This window comes from Oncorhynchus clarkii, chromosome 20, assembly GCF_045791955.1.
Source record: "Oncorhynchus clarkii lewisi isolate Uvic-CL-2024 chromosome 20, UVic_Ocla_1.0, whole genome shotgun sequence".
In the NCBI taxonomy this organism is placed as follows: Eukaryota; Metazoa; Chordata; class Actinopteri; order Salmoniformes; family Salmonidae; genus Oncorhynchus; species Oncorhynchus clarkii.
In genome coordinates this window covers 70,852,786-70,863,358 of record NC_092166.1, presented here as the reverse complement: position 1 = coordinate 70,863,358, position 10,573 = coordinate 70,852,786, and the positions used below count along the sequence as shown (strand labels likewise).

At 45.0% G+C, this 10,573-nt stretch overlaps 1 protein-coding gene across 2 annotated transcripts in view; it reads right to left on the bottom strand.

The window, feature by feature from the left end:
- Positions 1 to 241: 241 nt before the first annotated feature.
- LOC139375679 (calmodulin-lysine N-methyltransferase) overlaps positions 242 to 10,573 on the bottom strand; it is a 187,317-nt gene continuing 176,985 nt past the window's right edge. For both annotated transcript variants that reach the window (XM_071117485.1, XM_071117484.1), the window contains one exon: positions 242 to 1,754. In XM_071117485.1, the coding sequence (XP_070973586.1) occupies positions 1,653 to 1,754 (102 nt within the window). In that variant the 3' untranslated portion in view covers positions 242 to 1,652. The remainder of the gene's footprint in view (positions 1,755 to 10,573) is intronic.

The window sequence follows — 10,573 nt, the reverse complement described above, 5'->3', positions numbered from 1 at the left end:
CCTGCACTGAAAACAGCACCCTGTCTGGGAGCGGCTTAGAGAGCAGGGACCACTGTCTGAGAAAACCAAGAAGGATGACGACGATCTGCAGAGAATGTTATTGTATGAGTTGAGTATCATTTCAACTGATCCAAGCATCTGAAAGGAGGGAATTATACAGGCCCATAATAGGAGATCAAGGTGAAATGTGTTGAAATCAAGTCAACCACATTTGATAAAATAATACAATTTTGACATGTTCTTTTGTATTTATTAGGATCCCCATTAACTCTTCCTGGGGTCCAAAAAGGGTTAAAACTTTTATATCACAACTACGACAATGTTATTTTCGGAGGGTATTATTATTAAAACAGAACAGAACATTAGTTCTAAAAGTAGAGGACTGTAATGTATAGCAGTATGTTTTTAGTGTACAGTTATTAAAACCACCTGAGACTCTAATAAAACAATCCATCCATGTCTAATACAATAGTGGTTAGAGTACAGGTTGGTGGATGTAAAGAGCACAGCGTCGGTAGACCAGAGTCAGCTGAAGACCATAATGCTGAGTGGTGGGTATAAATAATACTTGATGTTTGCGTTTTATGGACAAACGTCAAATATAGCAGTGAGTTTGTGGAATCATGTTGTTCATGTTAATCTCACAGTAACACAGTTTCAGCTGGAGACAGTGTAGAAGGTCTTGGCTTATAGAGCTGAGCGCATTGAGCAAGAGACCAGGTGTGAGTTTCTTAAAAGCTTCGCAGCATTAAGATCTCCGAAAATCCATTGGAGGCAATTGGAAGCTTTGTAGGCAATGGTCTAAAGATCTGGGTCCTACGAAGCTTTTGGGAAACTCAACCTGAGAGGTATTGGCTGAGAAGCACTTTTCACAGTGAACCACATATCGCCATTCAACTCTGTGGAACCCTGCCATGGAACCTTTGGTTTAAGATACTTCTGCAGAGCATAGATGACAAATCAGATGAACATTTTCAGTTTGATATGCACTCAGAAACACTTGTTCAGATGGGTACTGGGCATGGATCGAAGTGACCTGAACCCTGTTGATTAATAAATTAAAAGTTCATCATAGACTTTTAGTGAAAGATACTGTCCGGTATGCTCATATACATAAACGTTGTTGGCATACTACTTGGTTAGCGCATCAGAACATTATCTACTGATTCTATGTATGCTTCAGCCCTCTCAGTGTTGACAGTTCATTGAGGCTGCGAGGGAAACCTGAAATCTCCACCATTCGGTTTTGCACATCGCACATTGTTGTATTGCACAGTAACAAGGTCGCAAGTGATCAGAGACCGATTCAGCCACACACAACATGTCATCATCACAACACACACACACACTCTTCAAAGCGTTGCCACAAAACTTCCAAAAGTCAAGAAAAAACTATTCTGTAATGTTATGTAATAGTAATACTGTACTCACCACAGTGAGTGGAGTTAATACAAGAAATATATAGTGGAAACAAATCAAACAATTCATCCCCAAGCTTGTATCTCATCAACCGCGACCCCTATGTGAGCCAGGGACACAGTGGCATATGTACTGGTGTGCAGGACTGCCAGGAAGCTAGACGGCCTAACTCTAACCCTGGGAGTCTGATTGGCAAGAGGCTGGGCAGCAAGGGGAAGATGGTGAGCCGGGTCTCAGAGGTGATGAAGATGGGTGGGGCTGGCTCCTCGGGTCAGGGTGATGAGGAGAGGGTAGTGGATGTTGTCATCATATGCCTCCTTCCCTCCAATCTGCATCTGAAACACACACGTAATCATTAGTCCAAACTGTCGGAAACAGTTGCGTTTTGCAAGGAAAACTAGAGTTTCTATTGGAAAGAATTCTGGTAGATCTCGTCCCTGCCGTTTTGTTCCGTTTGGTTCCTAGTGAATACACCACAGGAGTTTCAGGTTAGGATGAGGTCAGAGGGGGTGGAAGAAGTTTGCTGCTTCAGATGATACTAACTGGCCCAGATACTACCAGCTGACTTCTCTTAAACAGTGGATCAGTCTAGTGACTCTCTCCCAGGTACTTATCTCACACTTCTCTCAGTTACAAAGGGACTGAGTGCAACATGTACAGTATGCCCCCTAGGATACTGCTTCTCCATGCCCACAATGAGCTACACAATAAGCTACAGTCTCTCTATGGGCTAAGTCCCGGTGGTGACCAGTGCCCACCTCGGCTGACTTGGCACTGAGGGTCTAGGAGCCGGGCTCTTTCCCAGCCAATCAGATCGCTGATTGGTGTCTGCACCACGCCAGGACTTAGGAAAGTGAGTTTTGTACAAAATGTGAAATCCGTTTATATAAATCAACTCCCTCACAAACAGAAACCCGTCGACAGATTCAGAGAATAAGAGAAAATGAAAAAAATAAGTGGCCTCTGATAGACTCATTTATGACATCTTTGTTACTTTTACTACTTGTATATAATGCATGTCTCATTAAAGGAAGTAGTGGTGTTCGTGATAGCGCCAAGGCCCAAAACTGTATATCACAGACACAGATGCATCGCAGACAGTACTCCTCCTCCAGATCTCCCAGCCCTCCTCTCACTTGGGACCCAGTGGTACCAACCAAAACAACTAAAACAACCAGCTACTTTCAGCAGACATATCCCCTCTCTCCCTCTCAGTCTCAGTCTCCCTCTCCTGGCTTTTGAGAGGACAGATAAGACCCCCCCCCCCCTTCTCGTGTCCTTGATGTGCGTTATCTCTCTGCACACCCCTCCACGTAACCGGCCGGTGGTTGAACCCGTGACCCGCCTGTATGCGGGGAAGGCCAGCCTCCCAACACTAAGCCCAACTGCAAAGGACGGACGGCCGCATTCACATTCAAATCTGGCCTGGAAGGGGGATGGTGGGGTTGGTGTGGTTGGGGGGCGGGGTGGAGGAAAAAACCCTGGCGAGCTCGCAGAGGTGAAAAGTTTAACAAGCAAAGCTGTTCCTCCTGATCACAGACTGCTAATCAGCTTCATGGGTGGCTGGATAAATCGGGACTTACGTTTTAATCGCGCCGCTGCCAAGATGCAAGTCATTTATTTCATTGCCACTTTCGCCCTGCTTTTTTCTCCCTCTGTCCTTGTCTATCCCTCCCTCATTCCTCCCTTAGCTTTTCGCAGAGACAGAGAGAGAGAGAGCGAGAGAGAGAGAGACAGAGAGAAATGGGAGGAGAAGGCGCTCCTGGGAGAGAGGAGGATGAACCGGACATCTGGGGTCTCTCGTGGGATTGGGTAACGGAGAGCGAGGGATGGGGTGGATAGAGAGAAAGGGGAAGGAGACGTGTGGGTGGGGTGGGGTTGTTCGCTTATAGGCAGCTGGGAGAGAGGGAGAGAGAGGAAAAGAGGGATATGGACACAGAGGGGTTAACGCGTGGGGGGCAAAATTTAAATTCATGACTCTCTTCACAACCATTTGAGTAACAAGATTAAGACGGCGGGCAGAAAATAGATCACATTATCAGGCCCCTTACAGTCCTCCAGCTGGTCGCGCTCTATTCCAGAACAGTGGGGATAAGAGGATAACACGCAGCCCTGCTAAAAAGAAGCCGTCTCCCTGCTCCACACTGGTGAGACCGGCTCATCCTGGAGAGACAAGGGAAGGCCTGCTGCAGGGGGGCGGGTGTGTGTGGGTGTGCATGCACAAGGGGGGATTGCAGATTTGAGGGTCTTTGGGGTCTTAGAGAACGGTTCTTAAAGAATTTTAACAGCAACACTCATACGCACACATTTCCCACCGCTAACACCCATATCTTACGTCCACAACATTCACCTCCGTAAAACTCTGCCACACAGCTCAGTGCATTTTCTATAAACTCAGGTCTGAGAGTGGAGTATTTGGCAGAGTTTAAGACTGCATATATTTTGGTCTTGGTATTAGTGTATAGTGATTTGAGGGACCATCCCATTTCTTAGTGCATCATATTAGACCACCTGATCGGACTTGACATCGTAGCAGATTGGAAGCAAGTGTTCAAAAATCAGATCAAATGTTACTTGTCACATGCGCCGAATACGATGCAGAGTTAAACAATTGTAATAAAATAACTAACACAATAAAATACACTAGAATGGGCTTTATACAGAGTGCAGGGTATGAGGTTTTTGAGGTAGATATGTACATAAAGGCAGGGTAAAGTGACTAGGCATCAGGATAGATAATAATAAGGTATTTGAGGTAGATCTGTACATGAAGACAGGGTAAAGTGACTAGGCATCAGGATAGATAATAATAAGGTATTTAAGGTAGATATGTACATGAAGACAGGGTAAAGTGACTAGGCATCAGGATAGATAATAATAAGGTATTTGAGGTAGATATGTACATGAAGACAGGGTAAAGTGACTAGGCATCAGGATAGATAATAATAAGGTATTTGAGGTAGATATGTACATGAAGACAGGGTAAAGTGACTAGACATCAGGATAGATAATAATAAGGTATTTGAGGTAGATCTGTACATGAAGGCAGGGTAAAGTGACTAGGCATCAGCATAGATAATAATAAGGTATTTGAGGTAGATATGTACATGAAGGCAGGGTAAAGTGACTAGGCATCAGGATAGAGAATAATAAGGTATTTAAGGTAGATATGTACATGAAGGCAGGGTAAAGTGACTAGGCATCAGGATAGACAATAATATGAATAAAATAAAGAACAGAGGAACAGCAGCAAATGATGAGTGTAAAAGTGTGTGTGTCTGCAAAATGTATGTATGTGTGTGTTTGTGTTGTGTCAGTATGTGTGTGTGTGTTGTGTGTGTGTGTGTGTTCATATGTAGTGTATGTGAATGAGTGTGTATATATAGTCTAGTGAGTGTACATAGGGTCAGTGCAAGATAGAAACAGAACAGATAGTTTGGGTACAATTAATTGACTATTTAGCAGCCTGGCTATTTAGCAGTCTTATGGCTTGGGGTAGAAGCTGTTGTTCCGAGAGCCGATGCTCTGGTACCGTTTGCCGGACGATAGCAGAGTGAACAGTGTGACTTGGGTGGCTGGAATCTTTGACAATTTTTCAGGCCTTCCTCTGACACTGCCTGACATAGAGGTCCTGGATGTCAGGGATCTCAGTCTCAGTGATGTACTGGGCCGTCCGCACCACTCTCTGTAGCGCTTTGCAGATTAAGGTAATGCATTTTCCATACCAGGCGGTGATGCAGCCAGTCAAGATGCTCTCTATGGTGCAGCTGTAGAACCTTTGGAGGATCTGAGGCCCAAAGCCAAATATTTCCAGCCTCCTGAGGGAGAAGAAGAGCTGTCGTGTCCTTTTCTTGACTGTGTGGCTGGGTGTGGACCATGTTAAGTCATTAGTGATGTGGACGCCAAGGAATGTGAAGCTCTCGACCTGCTCCACTACAAGGAACGTGAAGCTCTCGACCTGCTCCACTACAAGGAACGTGAAGCTCTCGACCTGCTCCACTACAAGGAACGTGAAGCTCTCGACCTGCTCCACTACAAGGAACGTGAAGCTCTCGACCTGCTACACTACAAGGAACGTGAAGCTCTCGACCTGCTCCACTACAAGGAACGTGAAGCTCTCGACCTGCTCCACTACAAGGAACGTGAAGCTCTCGACCTGCTCCACTACAAGGAACGTGAAGTTCTCGACCTGCTCCACTACAAGGAACGTGAAGCTCTCGACCTGCTCCACTACAAGGAACGTGAAGCTCTCGACCTGCTACACTACAAGGAACGTGAAGCTCTCGACCTGCTCCACTACAAGGAACGTGAAGCTCTCGACCTGCTCCACTACAAGGAACGTGAAGCTCTCGACCTGCTCCACTACAAGGAACGTGAAGCTCTCGACCTGCTACACTACAAGGAACGTGAAGCTCTCGACCTGCTCCACTACAAGGAACGTGAAGCTCTCGACCTGCTCCACTACAAGGAACGTGAAGCTCTCGACCTGCTCCACTACAGTCCCGTCGCTGCTCTCCCCTTTTCTCCTATAGTCGACAACAGCTCCTTGCTCTTACTAACTTTGAGGGAGAGGTTGTTGTCCAGGCACCACACTGCTAACTCTCTGACCACCTCTTTCCTGTAGGCTGTGTATCTTATGGTGTTTGTGTGTGCGTGCGTGCATGTTGAAGTCATCTGCTGGGTGTGATAGAAGTCTTAGTGGTGTATGTGGTGTGTGTCCTGCGTGCACATATATCAGCTGACACACAGGGGGCAGAATGTTCATCAGAAGATAAGCAAAGGAGAATTAATCACTTTCTGATATGATGAGGCCACTTCAGCCTGCCGCTATATCCACACACAGCAGCTGACCCTGTGTGTGTGTGCATTGGCCTTATGATGCACGCACGCACACATGCATGCACACACACAGACAGACAGAGAAACACACACACCTCTGTGTAATTGCACAAAGACCATGGGAGTGGGACACTTGACTCAGCTATCCCGCCCCCTCTGGTCTCCCATCATTATCTACACAGAGACACCGTAGGTGGTCTGGCTCCAACAAAGACCCCAGCAGACTTCAGGTACATCAAGGGCACAATGAAGAGGAGGTGGTGGAGAGAGAGACAGTGTGTGTGTGTGTGTGTGTGTGTGTGTGTGTGTGTGTGTGTGTGTGTGTGTGTGTGTGTGTGTGTGTGTGTGTGTGTGTGTGTTAAGAGTTCCTTGGCACCTGAGAATCTACTGGCTAATAGAGGACATTCAATGTACAGTACCGGTCCAAAGTTTAGACACACCTACTAATGCAAGGGTTTATCTTTATTTTAAATATTTTCTACATTGTAGAATAATAGTGAAGACATCAAATCTATAAAATAACACACATGGAATCATACAGTAACCAAAAAGGTGTTAAACAAATCAAAATATATTTGAGATTCTTCAAAGCAGCCACCCTTTGCCTTGATGACAGCTTTGCACACTTGGAATTCTCTCAACCAGCTTCGTGAGGTAGTCACGTGGAATGCATTTCAATTAACAGGTGTGCCTTGTTAAAAATTAATTTGTGGAATTTCTTTCCTTCTTAATGCAATTGAGCCAATCAGTTGTGTTGTGACAAGGTAGGGGTGGTATACAGAAGATATCCCTATTTGGTAAAAGACCAAGATCATATTATGGAAAGAACAGCTCAAATAAGCAAAGAGAAGGTCAGTCAATACGGAACATTTCAAGAACTTTGAACGTTACTTCAAGTGCAGTCGCAAAAACCATCTAACTCTATGATGAAACTGGTTCTCATGAGGACCGCCACAGGAAAGGAAGACCCATAGTTACCTCTAGCGCAAAGGACAAGTTCATTAGAGTAACTTCAATGAATTTATACTCCGCACCTCAGATTGTAGCCCAAATAAATGCTTCACCGAGTTCAAGTAACAGACACATCTCAATATAAACTGTTCAGAGGAGAATCAGGCCTTCATGGTCAAATTGCTGCAAAGAAACCACTACTAAAGGACACCAATTAGAAGAAGAGACTTGCTTGGGCCAAGAATCACTAGCAATGGACATTAGACCGGTGGAAATCTGTAATTTTGCCTGATGAGTCCGATATTTAGATTTTTGGTTCCAACCGCTGTGTCTTTGTGAGAGGCAGAGTAGGTGAACGGATGATCTCTGCATGTGTGGTTCCTACCGTGAAGCATGGAGGAGGTGTGATGGTGTGGGGGTACTTTGCTAGTGACACTGTCAGTGATTTATTTAGAATTCAAGGCACACTTAACCAGCATGGCTACCACAGCATTCTGCAGCGATACGCCATCCCATCTGGTTTGCGCTTATTGGGGCAATGATTTGTTTTTCAACAGGAAAATTACCCAACACACCTCCAGGCTGTGTAAGGGCTATTTTACCAAGAAGGAGAGTGACCTGGCCTCCACAATCTTACGACCTCAACTCAATTGATATGGTTTCGGGTGAGTTGGACCGCAGAGTGAAGGAAAATCATTCAACAAGTGCTCAGCATATGTGGGAACTGTTTCAAGACTGTTGGAAAAGCATTCCAGGTGAAGCTGGTTGACAGAATGCCAAGAGTGTGCAAAGCTGTCATCAAGGCAAAGGGTGGCTATGGAAGAATCTAAAATCTAAAATATATTTTGATTTGTTTAACACTTTTTGGGGTTACTACATGATTCCATATGTGTTATTTCATAGTTTACAATGTAGAACAATTTAAAAAATAAAGAAAAACCCTTGAATGAGTAGCTGTGTCCAAACTTTTGACTGGTACTGTAAATACTGTGTCACGTTATGAAGGGAGGCACCCTATATACTGGCCAACAAGCTCTCAGTCTCATGTCAGAATTAGACATTCATCCATGTTTCGAAGTTGCTATGAATCTCAAATTTTGAAGTGTTCGTTTCAAGGTTAAGTTTAGTAATTAACTCACTCAGAATTGTTAAGGTTAGGCATTAAAATAAGGGTTAAGGTTTTGGATAGGCTTAAAACAAAAATATTAAAAACAACTTAATTATTGGATTCGAACACTTTTGGAACCAGAGGCAGATGCTTATGCCCATCCACCATCCCCGTCCATTGCTTGAAGGTAAAAGCGCTCACTGTTGCCCCTAGTGGCCTGTCACACATCATCTCCTGACTTCCTCAGATATGGATGAACGTCGAATACTGACTTAGATCACGGGGGACCTGCCTGATACCGGCTGCCTGCTATACTAACTATACCATCCCACCTGACAACATGGTCATTACCTGAACATTCTGTAATGTTGCATCTTCCCATCCTAACTGCTGAACCCTGACTCAAGTTCCACCTAGAGGTCAGTCCCAGGACCAGGCTGCTAATTGGAGAGAAACCTGACCCCGCCCCACCCTGCTGGCTAATCCCCTGACTAATGGGCTTCTAAGTGCCACTTTATATTCCACTGTCTGTCTGTCTATTACCTAGTAGGTCTGTCTGTTACCTCGTCGGTCTATATAATTTATAGATGTCATGACGCCATAGGGACAAAGACAACAAACCTTAACTGTCTAAAGCATGAAACACACCGATAATCTCACTGCTGATAGACTTCCGGTATGTACTTATCACAGTGGGAGGCCGTTCCTTCTCTTGCTAGAACAAAAGCGGTACCTGCTGCGTGCCAACCCGGTAGCAACAAACCTACTGTTTCTACTTGTAGAATCACTATGCTCATCAGTGGCCAACAACTTGACTTTCACCCAATCAGAGAACACGAACCCCCATGTGGGGGAGCCAACAAAAACAAATAATACAAAAAGTGGGCATTTTATTCATACATCCACGGATGAGCTAGTCACACTTCATATGCAATGCAGGTTATGGGATGGTAGCTACCTAAGTGCACAGACACCATGCACACAACACTAAATACTTCCTTCAAGCTAGCTAACCACTGTTGCTAGTATTGACATTATAATTCATCACAATGGATTAGCTAGTTTAAATTAAACAGCTGCCTGTATAAACTCCCAAGTTAGTGCAGTGTCCTTAGCAAGCTAGCTAGCTATGTTGTGATAGCTAGTGAATATGCTTACATTTGTTAGCTAGCTAAACATTTGACTATGGGGTGGCACTGGCAGTATGGGATTATGGAGAGTGAATTCAATTGTTTCTTCGTCATCTTGCTAGGTAGTTATCTAGCTGTAGTTATTTGGCTAGTATAAACAAGGGCTTTCTGCAAAATAGCAACAGTAGCGCAGCTAGCTGACATTGGAATCTAGACCATAAGCAACACACACAGACATGCATTGCCAAACAACGCTACTGCCACCTTCTGGTTTGGAGTATTTGAACAAGGCTTAGTGGCTGACGACTTCGTCTTTGCTGTGTGAACACAAAAGAGATTGACTGCCGACACTAGGTTCAGAGATGCTAAGTACTGCTGCCAGGCAAACGTTTGACAATCCTACCGGTGTGTTTAAGCTTTAACCACAACCACATTCAATCTCTACTGAACCATTTATACCATTAGAATAAATGACTTTCTCATGGCCTAGGTAACCTCACAGACTGCCAGAGAGAGGAGAGTTTCCCGCTTACTACTGTATGTAAAGCACTTTGAGTACCTCAGTATGTAGAAAGGCGCTAAATGAATCCAATACATTATTATTATCAGTCCTTGGTCGCCCACAGCCCAGCAGAATGGTGGGAGCTCAAAAGGCTGCAGCTCAATCACTCATAGAATAGCGACCTCGAATTCAAGTCTGGACCTCAAAGCCAGTTCCACTGCTCTAATCAGGGACTGATTTAGACCTGGGAGACCAGGTGGGTGCAATAAATTATCAGGTATAACAGAAAACCAGCAGTACTCCAGACCTCCATTGTAGGATACAATACCCCTGAAAGGAGAAAGACCGAGTCCTGTTGACAGACCCTTTTACCCTTCAGTAGGCCGGTCCATTCTGACGGTTCCAGGCAGTTGAATGGGCCACTCAGTGTGCCTGCCTTCATGCCCACCACGCGCCAGGCGCCGCCCACGCCCACGCGCTTCCATTAACCAGCTGGACACTGACTGCTGCTCTTAACACTGCCTCTTTCTCTCTCCCTCGCTCTCTCTTTCACTAAGATTATATAGCAACTGCCCTTGTTCTTTCTCAATGTGCAAGGCCTTTACAGCACTACACTCAGATCCT